The sequence below is a fragment of the Coturnix japonica genome, chromosome 21 (assembly GCF_001577835.2).
Source record: "Coturnix japonica isolate 7356 chromosome 21, Coturnix japonica 2.1, whole genome shotgun sequence".
Taxonomy (NCBI): Eukaryota; Metazoa; Chordata; class Aves; order Galliformes; family Phasianidae; genus Coturnix; species Coturnix japonica.
Genome location: NC_029536.1, coordinates 4926776 through 4943709, shown reverse-complemented (window position 1 = coordinate 4943709; position 16934 = coordinate 4926776). Strand labels below are relative to the sequence as shown.

Below are 16934 nucleotides of genomic sequence, written 5' to 3'. Positions count from 1 at the left end.
CAGCTGCATTCACCTTCAAGCCTACATCTGTCCCTTCCACCAAGGATCATTTGTGATGCTGACCAGTGTTACCATATGGGAAAAATCCTGCTTGGGTGATAGCACAGGAAGGAGACAGAGCTGCCAATAGCTGGCGTGTCCTGCTGTATTGTTGTAGCTCACTTGAGGGTGTAGCTTAGGACAGTGATGATGCAAGTGATGATGGTAACTGGTCCTCAACCAGTGCATGATGCTGCAAAGTGTTGTGTAAATGAAAGCTGCTGCCCTGGGCATTCTGTTCTGGGGAGCTGCTGTGGGACTTGGAGCCATTTATTCTTCTGCTAAGGAGGGTGTCTGCTTCCCAGCAGCTGGCAGGAGGAGTCTCTTCTGTTTCTCTCCAGTGTAAAACAGGGCTGGATAATTTCATCACCGCTAATAACATTTCTAGCGAGGCAAGCTACAATAATGATAAGGGTAATTGAATCTCATGCTTGAGGGATAAGCTGAGCTCTGGAGGGGGGATGAGGGAAGAATTTATTTCCCCCCTCCCCTATGGAAGCTGCTTTGCATGGTTAATCATATGTGTTGAGAGCCTTGATGCTCTCCTTGGCACAGGGGCTGGTCTGACTCTACTGGGGTTCTGTAGGACATCCCAGTTGCCTGCTGGCTGGTCTGGGTTTCAGTGCTGTGATTTGTGCTTAAGGATGAGCTGTGTTTGTCTGCAGTCATTCTAGGATAGAGCAGAGTTGTGAACTGTTCTGCATCCAGAGCATTGATCTGACTGGGTCAAATCTTAGAGAGGGCCTCAGGAGCAAACAGCATTTGTGCTAATGCTTTATCTCATTTTCTAATCCCATCTAGAAGAAGATGCATTTCAGTGGGGTCTGAGGGGATCCCTTAATACCCTTCTCTTACCTCAAAGGAACATTGCTGTTTAATTACCTCATTTATGCTTGTTTGGAAGCTTAAAGTATTCTGAGCTGTAGGAATGAAAGGGGCTGTAGAGGACAGTGCTTCTGTGTTCATTAGAAATTAGAACCCCAGAGTGATGTGGCTCAGCCAAATGGAGCACTGCATCCCTGGTGTCCTTTCAGGGCCCATCTGATGGGGCAGGAGCTCACTGAAATGACCTGGATGGCCAGAATGTCCTGTTTGTTGGTCCTGGGGTGGATGGGTCAGTAACGTATCTCTACATATAGTCTCATAGATGATGGCATTCTTGAGTTGACAGTTGGACTAGGCCCTAGCCCTTCGTACAAATGCATACATTACAAGCTCCAGGTATTGCACTCATGGGGCACTCACTGTTTTCCAGAGGCACTATTCACCCTTATCTAAGTGATTTCCAGATACATGTGGGGTAATGTCTCCGGGCCTGTTTCTGGGAGGGACTGTGATAGTGTTAAGTAGTTAATTAGGCAATGTGATATCTCAGGCCAGCATCAGACTCCTTGCTACCCGAGGATGAGCCAGGCAACTGCTGCTGAGCATGCTGATGGAGGCAAGTTTCTTTGGGAGCCTGCTGGGCTGTGGGAGTGATAAGCAGAACAGAAGGTAAGAGCCAGGAGGGAGGCTTGCTCTCTCCCAGGGACACTGTGGGTCTTTATATGGGATTCTGCTGGCATGCTCTGGCTGTTTTCCCATGTATTGTGCTCTGTCTGCTTTTGTTTGCTCTGGCTGACCAATGCCTGCCTGCCTCTTTGTAAGGCATAGAGCTCAGCAGGTCTCTAGATCCCAGGAAAGCCTGCTGAAGACTTTGAACATGCCAGAGGTATTAAGTGAATTAAACAATGCAGGACATGGTTGAGTGGGAATGGTGGGGATGGGTCAGTGGTTGGACTTAGTGATCTTAGAGGTTTTGTCTGACCTTAATGACCCTGCAACTGAGCACATTGGTCATGGGTTGATGGCTGGACTTGATCTTTTCCAACATTAATGGTTCTGTGAGTTGCCATGGTGGCCACGGATTGATAGTTGGACACCATCATCTTAGAGGTCTTTTCCAACCTTCTATGGTTCTATGGGTGGGCAATACTGGTCATGGGTTGGCGGTTGGACTTGATGATCATAGAGGTCTTTTCCAACTGTAGTGATTCTACATACAGTTAAAGTCACTGTCCAAAGAAAGGGAGAAGTTGTTCATCCATACGGGAATTGCTCCCACTTCTGCTATTCCCACCTTGTCCTATCCAATCTTATTAGGTTTAGGAAATAAGAAAGTAAAGAAAAGGATTTGCAAGCAGCCTAGAAAAAACTTGGCTGGGGTCATAGTATGCAAGTCATTAGGAAAACAGCAGCACTTCTGCATTTTACTTAGCTCTAATGATCTCTGGAGATGCAGGTCAGCTGTCTGGCCAGTCTGCAGTGTGGAAGAGAGGAAAATAGGTGTGATTAAATTATTCAGGCAGTTCAAAAGGTCTCTGAAGGCAGCAGCTGCTCATGTATGTGCAGGGGAAGGTGATGAGTATAACAGGTAAGGGGGAAAACTGAGAGCAGGTTGTTGCAGCCAGGCAACAACTCTTGGGTTAGGGGTGCTAAATATTCAGCATGACACCCTCCAGATCCCCTGGGGGTTTTTACTGGCTGTTTTTCAGGCTGCTGGGTGTTACAACCCCCTTGTGTGAGTTTTCATCTGACACCGATGGGGTGCTGGTACTGAGGGAAGCAGGCTTGATGCTGATGGAGCTTGGGAATGAACAGTCATTCATTTTGCATGCAGGCAAAAAGCAGAGTAAATGAAAGGATTAGATAGAGTATGCATGAAGGGAGAGCTCTTGTCTTGATCAATAATTAAAAGAATTCCCAAGCGAAGAGTTAGGGTGGAATGTTGGAAGCAGTTATTTGAGGCTTCAAAAAAGAGAGGGGGAAAAAAAAAGGCCAGAAACAAGCAAAACAAACAGGCAAACCTTCCAAGGAGCTGCTAAAAGCCTGTTTGCTCAGACTTACTGATTGCACTCGAGCTGAAGGTTGAAGTTAAATGTAATTCAAACTCATGCATAAATAAGAATTTGCAGTTACTTCTGTTGGAGGGATGGGATAAGAGGGAATGGCCTGAAGTTGTGCCAAGGGAGCTGCAGGTTGAATATTAGGGAAGGTTTCTGCTTAGAGCAGTGGGGTCACCATCCATGGAGGGGTTCAGTGTGGGGATGTGGCACTGAGGGGGGATGTGGGCACAGTGGGGTGGTTGGGTCGAACTGGATGGTGTCAGATGTCTTTTCCAACCATAATGGCTCTATGATTCACTGCTCTGAGCTCCTCTTGGATAGGGCAGCACCCAGAGCCTGGTGTAAATGAGAGCTCTATGCAAAGGGGTGCTTTCATATTTATTGCTGTGGGTTTGGATGTATGGTATTTCCCCTCCCACTGTCAGCTTCCACCTGGTATTCTCACACTTCAATGCTATTTCTTGGCTTGGTGCCTGCAGGTATTGTTTGTTTACCAACAAGAGCTGCTTTGTACAGTTATTATACATCCTGTTACTGCTGGACATGCTTGAATTGGACATGGTCCCATAGGGCAAGCAATGGGCTGGAGCTGTGCATGCTGCAGAGCCCTGGTCCTCACTAAGGGGACTCTGCAGCACTGCATAAGAAGCATCACACACCATGAACTTGCTGCTGCCTCATGTATTTATTCTTCTTTTTAATGTTACTTAGAAACCAAACCCAATATTACCTAACTCCACCAGCTCTGCAGTGCAGAACTCATTGCACAAGGGAGAGGAGGTTTTTTAGTTTTATTATTATTTTCTGCTTTTTTTTTTTTTCTTTTTACAAGAAATAACTCATTTTTCAGCTGTTGGAGAAGGTAGTAATTGATCTAGAGCTTTGCAGCTTGCCTTCCAGAATGGTTTTATTCTTAATGTAGAAATAAAACTCTGTTAGGTCAAATACACAGCAATAAATACAAGAAGCACATTAGCTTTAATATATTGGATTATTCCACTTGGTGGTGACGGGGGGAAAAAAAAACACCAAGATTGAATTCCCCTGGCAATGCAGGCAAAGAAAATCGCTTTCCCTGTGCATTTCTTTTCCTCTAAGTCATTTTTGTCTGTCAGTGCCGTTGCTGCAGGCTTTGACAGAGTTTAATTGTATTTATTTATATATATATTTTAACTTGGTATGAAAATAAGTATTTTCTCCAAGTAAATCATCCACAAATTCACTCTGTGGCTTTTATTTCTTGTTGTTATGGGTTCCCCCCCTGGTAGGATGAGGGGGAACTTCTTGTTGCCATGGGCTGGTGGGGAAGGGTGGTGGTGAGCTGAGCTGAGTGCTGCCATTCCCCCTTTACAAGCATGTTGGTTTGGGTTTTACTCCTACCCAACTTATCCCAACCTGAACTAGGATTTGCTTCTCCCTGCCAACAGTTTTTATGATCAAAGAATGGCTTGAGTTGAAAGGGACCTCAAAGACCATCCAGGTCCAACCTGACACATTCTCTGCTCATAGAATCATAGAAGCCTTAAGGCTGGAATAGACTTCCAGGTTCAACAAGTCCAGCCGTTAACACCATGCCCACTAACCCATGTCCTTCAGTGCCACATCTCTAGGTTGGTTTCATATTGGGAACAAACCAGATGGGAGCAGGCAGGATTGATCTCCCTGCTTGTTGTCATGACAGACAGAGAAGGTGGAAGGAGGTTCTGTTGTGTGCCAGTCAAATAGCTGAGAGGATTTGGCTTGGCTGATGGAAATAAAACATTCTGATGCACTGAAAGTCTAAGAATGAACTTGCAGAAAGAGGAAAGCTATTGTAGCTGAAATGCTCTGGGCAAGGACTGGATGATTCTGTCCAGTGATGTACAGGTAGGGGGAGTGATGTAGTCAGTAGAAGAAGGTTTGGAGTAGGTAAGGCTACACGCTGTGGGTCTGTGTGTGTGAGGGCTGTTTGTGGCTGTTCATTTTTAATGCATCTCCATCCTTTGCAAGTTGGCAAGAGTCACTGGGGAAAACAGCAAGGCAGAACCCTGTGTGGCTTCACTGAGCCTTTGCAGTGTGTTCCTCTGTCCGGGTAGAGTTATCACTCCAATAAGCAGAGCTGCTCCAGCAGCACCTTGGCTGTATCTGATTGTATTTGTGTAAGACAAGAGAGAATTCACAATAATCCTGCTGGCAATTAATTGGCTTTTGTTCAGCAAGAGTGAACAAGATCTCGTCTTAATCTGCTTCATTATTTCTCCTTGTATAGCAGAGTCAACACAAGATTAGGTTTAATTTACAAAAAAAATGCAAAGTCGTTACTCATATCTGGATCAGGATTTTATCTGCTTCGCTTTGCAATGCTTCGCGTGTCAGTATTAATGGAAGGAGCTGCACGGTGTGTGGCCAAGTGGAAACGGCTCCACTTGACTCCAGGACCTTTTGGAAGGGCTGCAAGTAGCAGAGCTCTGACCCCATCCCTCTTCCTCACAAAAGCAGCTTCACATGAGCTGCTTTCTGCAGGCTGCTGGGCTCAGAGCCTGTTCCTGGCAGCACAGGGAGGCAAGATTAGTGGGTTCTGAAGTTCTGCATGGCTGTGGATGTCCATCTGCCTGTGTGTTTGCCTACACCTGTGTATGTGTTTCAGTGCTTATACCTGAGTGCTCGTAAACCCATTAGCCAGAGCCATCATTTGGGTTGGAATGGACCTTTAAAGGCCATCAGGTCCAGCCCCCTGCAATGAGCAGGGACACCCTCAGCTCCATCCGTGCTCAAAAGCCCATCCTGTCTGACCTTGGGTGTCTGCAGGGATGGTTCACTGCCCTTATTGTAAAAGAGGTCTGATAGGAACTGAGTGACAAGGGATGTGCTCCCCACAATCCATCATTCCAGTGAGCACGCTTACATCTTTATTGTGGTTTCTCTGTCCTTCTGGGAATGCTGATTGCACTGCAGTTAATGGGTTTGCACTGGTGGCAGCTCTGGATGAGTTGCTCTAAGTGCCTGCAAGGGAGGTTAGCCAAGGGCACATGTAATACAGCTGGGACTCCCATCTTCTTGAGGAGGGCTGTTGAACTTTGCATACAAGCAAGGCAGCAAAGTGTCTGAACACAGCGTAGATGGGAATGCAGACAGTCCTGCAGCTCATTCCACTGCTGAGGCAAGAAGAGGTACAATGTAGTGATTAGAAATAGGTATGAGTACAAGGCAGAGCCAAACACTTACAGTTACTCTGAATATCTCCTGCTTGCAAAGCAGCAGCTGAGGTCGGGCTGGCTCCCAGCTCTCTGCCTGCAGCCCGAGTGCCCTCTGCTGTCACCATGGCTCTGCTTGTGTGCATGTTTGGCTCTATCAGGCTTTATTTGATGTTCTGTGCCATCTCCCCCTTGCACAACAACCTTAACCATGTACCTTTCCTACGTTGTTTTGGTTTATCTGGGCACGTTTTCCTTCCAGGCTGCTGTGCACAAGGCTCATCTCTTGTGCAGCTGTTGCATGTAGCAGTGCAACTTGAGGCCATTCCTTCTCATCCTATGGCTGTATCTGGGCTGGAGGCAGAGATATGGGCCATGGGGATGTTTGTTCACTATCTCAGTAATTACTGGTTATTGGAGCATTTTGACAGCCTCATGGGACAAATGCAAGGCTGCTGGCACCCCATCCCATTTGGGTTTGTACTCATCTCTGCCTCAGCTTCAGGCTCTGAGCTCTACTATCCTGGCCTTCAGGAGGGGCCATCCTCAGCCTCTACAGACTATTTGATTTAGGAGGAATCAGTCTCCTAAATTATCCTCCCTTTTAAACCGGCTACAACAGCTGGGCTGCAAGCAACAGGGAGTTGTTTTTCTTCTCCTCCCCTCATCTTCAAACAGTTTTGATTGCCTGGTGGGGGAGCACACTCCTCCATCTGTCCACAACCTCCCCAGGTGGGTAATAATAGATGCTTCTTATAGAAAAATTCAATTAGACTTGACAAGAGATGTATGTTAGCGCTTCCTTGCCAGGGCCCTGCCTTGTTCTTTTCTGTTCCTCTGCAAGACACCAACTGCAGAAGCTATTTTGGAAGAACAAAAACAAGCACCATTTTTAAGTATAATGGTATTTACAGCCAGCACTGGCTGTGGTGGGCTTTGTGGGATAGAAAATGACTGACAGCAAGGTGCATCAGGGCAGCCAGGATGTCAAATGCAGACAGCAGGATGTGTGTAGTGCTGTGATTGGGGCTTCCCTTCACGCCTCTGAGCAGTAAAGCAGCCGGGGTTGGAGGTGTGTTCATTCATCTTGGTTGCCAAAGGCTCCGAGCTCTGTGTTCAGGAGTGGAGGGAGATACTTCTATGTGTTATTCTTTGTTTTCTTCTTTGGCTTCCTAAATACCTGGTTGATGAGAGTGTGAATAATTTCTGTACAGATATCTTCTTTTGTATGATATATTGTATGTCTGCGTTGTTCATCCCTAAAGTTACTGTGCAGCTGGGGTTGGCACAACAGACAGCATCAAAGACCCTCCTTTGGTCACTAAAGCTATGTGTGATGGAGCCCTTTAGTGGCAGAAAGCATTAGTGCAGCTAAACTGCTTTGGAACAGTTGCACTTTGTTTAGTCCTATGAAATGGCACGGTCATAATTCCCATGAAGTCTGTGATGTATCAAGAGGCCATTCAGCTCCTGTGCTCTGTCTTGGACAGGAGCTGAGTGGGATGGATGAACACATTGCAGGTTTCAGTGCATTCACAGTTCTGGTGTTTGATTAATAGTCATTAGGAGTAAAATATTTGCAGTGGATGGAACAAGTGAGATTGTTTTCCAGGTACACCAGCACCCACTTTCCTTACTTGCCTTGCAACTGCATGCAAGGAATCAGTGGCAGTTCTGCAGCAGAGCTGTTTGCTGTAATGAAACTGCAAGACATGAAGTGTCTTGGGAAGCAGCTCTTGAAACTTGAAGGTCAGGACTGCCTCTAAAACTCAGTGTCAACATCAGGGGAAGGAAAGCCCCTGACAGCTGCATTTCTTCTAAGAGAGCTGTGTACATTGAGTGCTTCAGCCTAGATAAGCCTGAAGTGGGGACTGTGGCCCTACCCTGTGTTTACAAGGGACGCGGTATCTGAAAGCTTAATCCTGGGCTTTATCCTGACTATAACATGATGGCTTAGGAAAGATTCAATTTAACAATTGCATCCAGACCTGGTATATTGATCCCTTTGCTGCTCTGATCCTTAGGGACACGGCAGGGCCTTGGGGCAGGGCTCTGGTGGTGAGCTGAATATTAACTTAGAAATGGGGTCAGCTGCACTAAACACTGTGCTGAATAAAGCTGCATTGTGACTGTGTGTAAGGTAATGGAAAGAGCTGACTGGTTCTGGTCTCTTCTGGAGCAGAACAGAAGAGCTATACTTGCATATACCTGGAGGGGGGGTCAGAGCTGGATGTTGTAGGAGCCATCCTGGACCTTCTCCATGCCTTGCATGAATTCCCATGACCTTTGTTGGTATATCTCTGCCTGCTGCTGCTCTTCACTGGAGGGAGAAAAGCATATCTAAGCACAAGAAATAATACTCAGCACACAAGCAAAGATCCACATACAGCTCCTTTTATTATGTTTACACCAGACTCTGGCTTGGCTGTGGTTTGGAAGGCTGTGCCCAAGGCTGCTGGAGACAGGTTTGGCTCAGGTAAGCTTAGATATCTCTGTTAAGGATGGTGGCTCATAGCCCTGAGTGACAGCAAGAGGCACTAGTGGGCGTATGTACAAAGTGCTGTCTTGGTAAGCATCTCCAGCAAAGGCAGATATGTACTTTCTGCAGACATAGCGGGCAGGAAGAACTGAGATCAAATGGAGGTAATGACAGGTTTCTGTGTGAAGAATATTGCATGAATCTCCTGCCTGCAAAGAGCAGCATTAGATTGGCATGAAGCATGCAGAGGCCAGGAAGGGGTAGATGCACTATTTCTGCTCTTGGGCCCCTTACCTCTGTTTGCTTCTGTTTCCTTACATCCTTGTCTCTCTCCCAGCAATTACCCTCAGCTGCTTTTTAGGAGCCAAATGAAGCCCCATGGAGAATCATAGAATCATTAAAGTTGGAAAAGACCTCTAAGATCATCAGTTCCAACCATCAACCAATGACCACCATGATATTGAAGTGAATTCAGCTCCCACCACTTCCCCCTCTAAATGGATGTTGAGAACACTGTAGGACAAAGGGATCCAATCCCCATTGCTTGGCATTATCATCACCCAGAACTGAAATGGAGATCCAGAGCACTGCTTAGCAGCAGTATTCTTGTAAGTCTGTTCCTATTCTTTGCATAGTACCATTAAGGTGAGATGGATGGTGGTCTCTGCCAAGCACGTTCAGACCTGAGCCATATGCTCTACAGCCCAGAAGCAGCACCATGCAGAATCCACCCAAAGCTCAAGGGTGAGGCCTGAGGGAAGTCAGCTCTGGCAAGCAGGTCCCAGTTCAGCTTGACTATGGTTCTACTGTCACGCTGCTGTTGGTAACACGTACACCATACCATCCCTTCCAGAACAGTGTGTCCTGCCCACCGTGCTCGAAGCGGACAAAGCGGACCCCAGGGCCATAGTCAGAAAAGGTGTAGGAGATCTAGAGGTTGAGAGAGACAAAATAGTGTCAAGCTACCATGAACGTAATTCTTCCCTTCACTGGGCCTTCAACCCCACCTGCCCCATCCACACCTACAAGCTTGGGTAGCAAAGAGGACAGTTACAGTGAGAAGTTACTGGGAGGAGCTTTGATCCCAGCCTGTTCAGGAGCCATTAAATGCTTCTGGAGGGGTCTCTCTCTCTTTCAGCTCCCACAGACTTGTAGTGATGGCTCAGAAAGCTTCCAAGTTTTATGTAAGACTTCTTGTATAACTCCTGTGCTCAATCACAACTCATGACAGAGCCTCCTCCAGGATAATCCCTGCTTGAAAACGTTCCTGGTTCATGCAGATTGAGTGTCACCTGTGTGAAACCACAGCTGTCACTCACCTCAGTCCAGCTGGCATCATTGTCCTGTGGGATGGCAATAGTCTCAGTCTTGTATTCGGCCAACACATCCTCGTTCTCTGACAGCAGCTTCACACACAGCTCATAGAGGCAGCCGGCATCACTGCGTCCCGCGTACCTGCAGGGAGACCCAAGCAGCAGCCTTGTCTATATGAACACTTCTATTCCAACCCACCGCCTGCCCTCATTCACCAAAAGAGCCTGGTTTTTAGATGGCTTCCATGTGCACCAACAGCTTAAAGCTTGGGGAGGCTACCAGTGGTTCTTTGAGCCAAGATCAAGGCCTGTCTCACATCCTGAATGACACCAAGGGCAATGAAGTAAGGTAAGAGCTGGAGCCCCAAGGCCTGGTGCAGGTATATGCCATCCCTGCTCTCTCTAGGCTCTCTGCTGGACTTCTCGAGCATCCTTTGCTACTTACCAATCTTTCACTACAACTTTTGGCTGGGTTGTATCCATCAGCTCTTCCCAGTAGCCCTCAGCTCTAAGGTCAATGACCTGAGACTTTCGACACCACCTGAAACACAAGAAGGTAAGGGATACCACCTCCTCTCTGAGGCTACAGGAAACAAAATTATCCCCTCTCCTGATGAAGTAGGCAGCCTTACTCATAAGACGTAACGAAGTATTTATGGACATCCTCGCTAGGGAATTCTTTTCCAAAGTCCCCAGGGAGCTCTTCAATTTTCCAGCCATCACCTCCATTCTCAACATCTCCCCAGTGCTGCAGGTCTTCTGCAAAGGGAGGAGAGAATTGCTTGGTTAAAGCTCATAGGCCTGGAGAACCACAGGGACCCCTCTGCAGCTTGGGATAGAGATGTTGCTAACTCTGTATGTGGATCACAGATGTTTTAAGTGGAGATCTGGTAGAAAAACAACACAGGCAGGGCCTTATATTGCTTTTCTCCTCTTAGCTACAGCGAAGAGCTTGCAGAATAATCACTTCTTTTTAAACAAGAAAAACAAAAGCGTTGTGTTGATGGCTTGTGTTGTGCTTTGGTCTATGAGGTGTGAAATGTATCTGTTGCTGCTTGGGTTATGAGGCTTGGGTTATGAGGCTGCTTCTATCTAAACATCCTGCAGATGGCAAATAGAGTTCAGAGATCATAAAATAACAGCAAGATGGTGTTCAGCTCAGTGGTGTGGGTTGGAGTGAGCAAGGCACAAACAAACTGCAAGGAAGGAAGCATGAAATGCCTGCTGAGCTAAGGGTAAACAAGTTCCTGAGGCAGGGGAAGGCTTGTCTTTTAGGTCAAGGATTGGCAGAAAGCAATCTGGAAGTGTTACCTACCAGTACAGTTCTGCAAAGCATGATTCACATTCCTGCAGGGGCTCACATAAAGCTGATGTCATGGAGAGCCCTTCACAAAGGCTGCTTTGATGGATGCTTTGATGGCCTTCTTGCCCAGTGTGTGGTTTGACTGCATGCATGAAGTGATTTGTCTCTGGGGCAAAAAGAAAATGCATCTTGGTGGCAACCAAGGTATTTTTTAAAGGCTGGAGGTGCCCAGTTTTCTAAAGGCTTGGGCCTTGTGCTTATCTCTCACCTTCTCCACAGGGGTTCTTGATGAGATTTCTTCTTCTCTTACTCAAGAAGTAGAAGTTTTGCCAGTTCTCTGCGTTCTCCTCTGACTCTGCTCCAGCAAAGCCTTCCTGCTGACACTTCAGGATCCAAAGAGCAGCTCCATCAACCAGGTTCTTCCACTGGCAGCAGACCAGGCGACACGCCAGCACCAGATCCACTGCAGGTATGGAAGCCAGGATTCTGATCAGCACTGCTTCAGGGAGGGACTCCATCCTTGGTCACACTGGACCCTCTGAGGAGGGAAAGAAGTGGGTAAAGCACTGTATTCCATCAGACAGGGGCTCTCCTGTTACCAGTGATGTCAAAAGGGTTAGAAAAGGGAAAACAAATATGTTTATCTGAAAGGCAGATGCAGCATAACATAGGGGTTATTCCTGACCTGAGGGCCTTGGGACCCCTGCTGACTCATCACTAAGCATGTGAGTAGATTAAGGTTATAAGTGCCTACAGATGCACTGAGTTGAGTGATGCTCCATCCCCTTCTGGCTCCTTTCCTACCCATCTGTGGTTGGATGGGGGTCTTCTCTGACCCTTGGTGGGCACATGGGGAGTGCTCCCCTTGTGTGTTGTCACACATCATTCAAGGATGTTGCTGTTCCCATTTATACTGATGCTTTCTCAGTCCCAAGGCCATAGAGGAGGGATATCCAGGACCAAATTTCTGCTGTCAGGCAGTGCTCCCCTTTGGGAATGCAGTTATCTACACATCAGCTATTGGAATAAACTTGAAACAAATAACGATTAACCTAAGAATAGATGTGCTCTGTCAGAGCAGAATCAGTCCCCTCTCTGCTTAGGCTGCCCACAGGGCTGGCTGTTGGAAGGCCTTCCTTCCTTCGGGGCTGGCACTGAATCTCCTTAGTCATGAGGCCGTGTAAACCACGGCTCTGAGCTCTTAGGATCTCACCTGCGTTCTTTTTGGTTCCTCCTTTTCCTATGGGTGGTTACAGGGGCAGCGCTCGCTATTAGCACTGCAATCGGGGTGTTTTGGGGCAGAGCGAGATGAGAGCATCCCGAGGGCAGAAGCAGAGCTCTGTACCGCAACCATCAGAGGGAAAACATTTAAAAGTCCCTAAGAAACATCGAGGATTCCTTCCTTCCTTACTCCATGCTTTTCCCCTCCCTGCTGCGATCTTAAAGGGCAAAATGCGATCGACCCTCGGTGACCCCCCCCAGGGCTGTTTGTTCTCCCCCCATCACCCCATCCCACCTCTCGTACCTCGGGCACAGCGCTGCTCCTCTCCCCGCACCGCTCCCGATGCTCGCTGCGCTCTCGGTACCCGCAGCCCCGCTCCGCCCCGCGCCCCGCCCGCTGAGGATGAGCAAAGCGTGGCCTCACATCCGCGTCCGGAACGCAGGTGGGGCCGTGGCTGCGATAGCACTGAGCCTTTCACTCCCCTTCTTCTCCCCCTATAGCCCAGCCTGCAGCTTTGCTTTTGGTTTCGTTCTCAGCCCTGCAAGCCCCGCTGATCTCTCCGTATCGCAGCTGCCTGGTTCATCGTCTGCCATCGGTTCTGCGGAGCCATGGCCACCATCAGTGACCTCCCCGAGGACGTGTTGGTGGAGCTGCTGTCGTTGCTGCCCGCCCAGGATTTGCTCCGTGCATGCAGGCTGGTGTGCTCCCAATGGCGAGACGTGGTGGATCTCACCACCCTTTGGAAGCGCAAATGTCAGCGCGAGGGGTTCTACGTGCAGAGCTTGGACAGGAGCATCGCTGACTGGAAGGTGTTCTATCTGCTGTGCAAGCTGAAGAGGAACTTGATCAAAAATCCCCGAGCTGAAGGTTGGTTTGTTGGCATAGGGCCTGTGGAATTTCCCAACAGTCAGGGACGTGCCCTGCAGTGCCTCATTATTATTGGGGCTGTGGCACTGAGTCAGATCCACGAGGAAACAACGCGTAATACTGTGTGGGTTAAATCCCTGTGAGTCTTTGGGCCCAGCTGCTGGTTTGCACGATATCATATGGCAGTGAAAGCATCAGCAGTTGGTTTCAGGCTGATTGCATCCAGGGCTGAGGGGTGGCAGTGGGCACGGAGGACACTGCCCTGCTCTGTCCTCACCTGTAGTGCTGCACCCAGCCCTGTCACAGCTGCTGGCAGCCATGCAGAAAGTAATGACAACATGGTTCTAAAGGTCACCCTTAAGTATGAGAAAAACACAGCTGAAAATCCACCAGCATCAGTTCTTAATAAGTTAAGTCTCTTTAAGGAAAGCAGAGATATGCAGAAAACTCCTAACGCTGATCTTTGATACCTGTTTTTAGAGAGCTTTAACCACTGGCAACTTGATCAGAATGAAGGAGATAGGTGGAAGATTGAGGATCTGCCCGGACCTCTGGGGAAAGAGCTGCCAGACTCAGAAGTCCGCAAATACTTTGTCACTTCGTTTGGGTAAGAGATACAATATGGAACTGGAAGAGAACTGCTTTCTTCCTGCTGGCTGCGGGAGCACTGAGGTTAGATGTGAGGCAGGACAACGAGCCTTAGCCCAGGATCAGGGGTTATTACTTTTATTGCTTACTCTTATTACTCTTCAATCTAAAGAGAGCCACGTGTTGCTGAAGGAATTACTGAGTCATATCGTGTGCTGAATTTCTCCGTCCTTCTACCAAACTTGGTGGGCAGAAGTTGAGGTCTGGCACCTGACAAAGTCAAAGCCCTTAACCTCTGGAAGCACCAGGTGTTTGTCATGTTTAGCTTGCACTAAACGCAGTCAACAGTAGAAGATCAATTGCTTTTCCATAATCAATATCTGTCATACGTGCATCGGGAACCCTTCTTGACCCAGTTTATTGTATTCCTTTTATCTGGGCTTTGGATAAAGGCACACCTCAGCCCTGTCAGCCTTGTAGGCACTCGGGGTCTGGGTGAGCATTCAATGGGAGTCAGGCTGGTAGGGAAAGCACTTCTGTCGGGAGATGTGCTCTGTGAAGTTGCTTTGAATGCTTCTGTTTCTGTTACAGGCCATGCTTCAAGTCTCAACTGATTACCTTGAAGAAAGAAGGGTACTGGAATGAGCTGATGGATGAGAAACGGCCTGAAATTGTAGTCAAGGACTGGTAAGCACTAAGTCAAGCACTGAAGACTAGAATTTCTAGCCTAGGTGTAAGCTGGGCCTCTAAAATGTGCTATAGAATTAATTCTTTGGGATCTGTAGCTCTTGAGTAAAAGCGTAGGCTAAATCTTGGCTTATTCAGCAGGCTATGAGGTGGCAATCCTGTAAAGAAAAGGATAGCTGTATGCTTTAGGACTTCTCCATAGCTATGGGGTGACATCCCTTTTCTCAGTTCCAGTTGGAGCCTGTTTCTGAACAGTAAGGGAAACTGAACGCTGTGTGTACAGCCCTGCTCCTTGATTTCTGCCTTCCTCTCTAGGTACGCAGCCAGATTTGACTGTGGTTGTCGCTATGAGCTCAGAGTGAAGCTGCTTTCTGAAAACTACATTGTGCTTCAGGAGTTCTGTCCTGAGCCAGTGGTCATAGAGCAGTGGAGTGATGCAACGTGGAGAGAGGTAAGCAGCAGCCCTCCAGTAGGCAGCTTTACATCAACACTGTGGCAAGAATCTTGTTTAAGTCCCAAGTTGCCCTATTTGCTCTGCTCTAACATAACTCAAAATGTAAGCCAGCCCTGCCTGGTTGACGTTGTTGAAGAAGCTTTGAAAGATCTAGGTTCAGCTTGTGCTCCCGTGCTATTTTGACTGGGCTTCTTCAAGTGTTTCTGTCCCTTATTTGAGCTTCTGTCTAAGTAACCGAGTTGCAGGAGCACAGTTCTTCTTTGCATGACAAAAAGCTTTGTTTTAAAACTACTGCATGGGTGTAAGTGAAAGTATTGCAGCTATTGCTATTCCTAATTTGCATTGACTGCTTTGAATGACTTGGTTTGAGTGGCTGTAAATTCCCTCTTCTGTTGTTACCTTTGCCACACACCAAGCTTAACATTACATTTAGCCTCCTGCCCTGTAATCCTTAGTCAAATATGGCAGGATACCTAAAATAACCTTATTAGAAGGTATTTTAGAATGAGCTTTTCCTGAGCTCTAAACCTGGAACTGTTCCACCTTCAATATCAGTGCTGAATTATTTAGGAAAAAATAAGCAGAATTTCATGTCTCTACAGATGTCCCACACCTTCAGTAATTACCCACCTGGAGTTCGTTACATCTGGTTTCAGCACGGAGGCCAAGATACCCAATTCTGGGCAGGATGGTATGGGATCAGAGTGACCAACAGCAGCATCACCATTGGGCCCCAGACACTGAAGGCAAATGAAGACGCAGTATAAGTGTTTTCTTTTACCTCAGGATTGTGACCGGGTGGTCTCAGGCGCACTTATTTGTCTGTACTCTCTGGGTGAATATCCTGGCTTTGCCTTTGCCTTGCACAGCTGATGTGGAATACAAGCAGCCAGCTCTCCTCGTTCACAGCAGAACTTCTGCAGGCTGAACCCTTTGGAAGGATTTCTGTCTTCATCTGTCCTCCCTCACCGTGGCAGTGACAATTCCTGGTGCCCTTCCATAGGAGGAAGATGAGGGCAAATAAATAAGACATCTATCTTAAGTGAATAGCATTTGGCTGTAGCACAACGTATGGGAAACTGCACACAAGTACATAGCAATCTTAACTGGAAACTCTTTGTTTATATAACTTAATTAAAACAAGGCTAAAATCTTTCAGTTCAGATTATCAACCTTTGTCCTGAGGACTCTGCTACAGCCAGACTTGCTCTGTATTGTATTTTTCTGTTTCAATTGAAATATGTACATAAAGATATATCTTTCACAGCATTAAGCAAACTTCAGTCTTCTTTATCCATATATGCTGTGTCACCAATATTTAATTCCTTAGTTTCTCTAAGTGTACATGATCAAAGTGCTATATGCCTTCCCTGTCCAAATACAGCCTGTTATTGCTGGGATGAACAAAGAGGAGGAAGGAATCCCTTAAGGTGGATACCTGACAACGTAAAGTGCCTTTGGACTGCGCAGCCTCTTTCTATATTACCTGTATGCTACCAAAGAACTTGGTTTGTACTGAACAGTAACCTTATATAAAATGTTAAAGCCACAGACAATTTGGAGATGTGGTGGTGTTGCACTTTTTGTGTGGAGAAAGCAGGTAGGAGCTGTCCAACAAGCTTAGCTCATATTCAGTGCACCATTTCTTCTACCTCTGTATGCATGGGGCTGATATTAAGGCCCTCTTCCATCTCTTTTGACATAGGCAGGATAACAGTGTTTTCCTTTGTCTGCTAAGAGTGAGATAGCTGACAAGTGTTCTTGCTGCACAGATACATTCCACTGTGCTTCCAACACCACCTGTGTGAAGGTTTCCCTGTGGCAAGGAGAGCCCAAGGTGGTGCAGCCCTTCATAGCAACTGACACCTCCCAGCCTTGGCCTAGAGAAGATGTGGAAACATGATGGAAGCTCCACATACAAAAT

General features: G+C 47.2%; 2 protein-coding genes across 4 annotated transcripts; one reads left to right on the top strand and one right to left on the bottom strand.

The window, feature by feature from the left end:
- Nucleotides 1-8470: 8470 nt before the first annotated feature.
- On the bottom strand, nucleotides 8471-12812 carry FBXO2 (F-box protein 2). 3 transcript variants are annotated; one of them, XM_015882723.1, is made up of 7 exons: nucleotides 12718-12801; nucleotides 12111-12115; nucleotides 11461-11721; nucleotides 10522-10648; nucleotides 10335-10430; nucleotides 9896-10031; nucleotides 8471-9506 (listed from the first exon to the last, which is right to left on the bottom strand). In XM_015882723.1, the coding sequence occupies exons 3-7, from the start codon at nucleotides 11708-11710 to the stop codon at nucleotides 9372-9374; spliced, it is 744 nt and encodes a 247-aa protein (XP_015738209.1). In that variant the 5' UTR covers nucleotides 11711-11721; nucleotides 12111-12115; nucleotides 12718-12801; the 3' UTR covers nucleotides 8471-9371. The 3 variants fall into 3 exon arrangements, with proteins under 3 accessions (XP_015738209.1, XP_015738210.1, XP_015738213.1); XM_015882724.1 differs by lacking the exon at nucleotides 12111-12115 and having other exon boundaries at nucleotides 11461-11730; nucleotides 12718-12812; XM_015882727.1 differs by lacking the exon at nucleotides 12111-12115 and having other exon boundaries at nucleotides 12718-12803.
- Nucleotides 12809-16566, top strand: LOC107323527 (F-box only protein 6-like). The gene is made up of 5 exons (XM_015882721.2): nucleotides 12809-13281; nucleotides 13762-13888; nucleotides 14461-14556; nucleotides 14872-15007; nucleotides 15613-16566. The coding sequence occupies exons 1-5, from the start codon at nucleotides 13023-13025 to the stop codon at nucleotides 15775-15777; spliced, it is 783 nt and encodes a 260-aa protein (XP_015738207.1). The 5' UTR covers nucleotides 12809-13022; the 3' UTR covers nucleotides 15778-16566.
- Nucleotides 16567-16934: the final 368 nt, after the last annotated feature.

Coding starts and splice junctions, on each gene's coding strand:
- FBXO2 (XM_015882724.1), bottom strand. CDS start 11,710: ATGGAGTCCCTCCCTGAAGCAGTGCTGATCAGAATCCTGGCTTCCATA. Junction 10,032..10,334: donor AAAGTTGTAGTGAAAGATTG/GTAAGTAGCAAA, acceptor GTCTCCCTGCAG/GTACGCGGGACGCAGTGATG. Junction 9,507..9,895: donor ATGATGCCAGCTGGACTGAG/GTGAGTGACAGC, acceptor CTCAACCTCTAG/ATCTCCTACACCTTTTCTGA.
- LOC107323527 (XM_015882721.2), top strand. CDS start 13,023: ATGGCCACCATCAGTGACCTCCCCGAGGACGTGTTGGTGGAGCTGCTG. Junction 13,889..14,460: donor TACTTTGTCACTTCGTTTGG/GTAAGAGATACA, acceptor TTTCTGTTACAG/GCCATGCTTCAAGTCTCAAC. Junction 15,008..15,612: donor GTGATGCAACGTGGAGAGAG/GTAAGCAGCAGC, acceptor ATGTCTCTACAG/ATGTCCCACACCTTCAGTAA.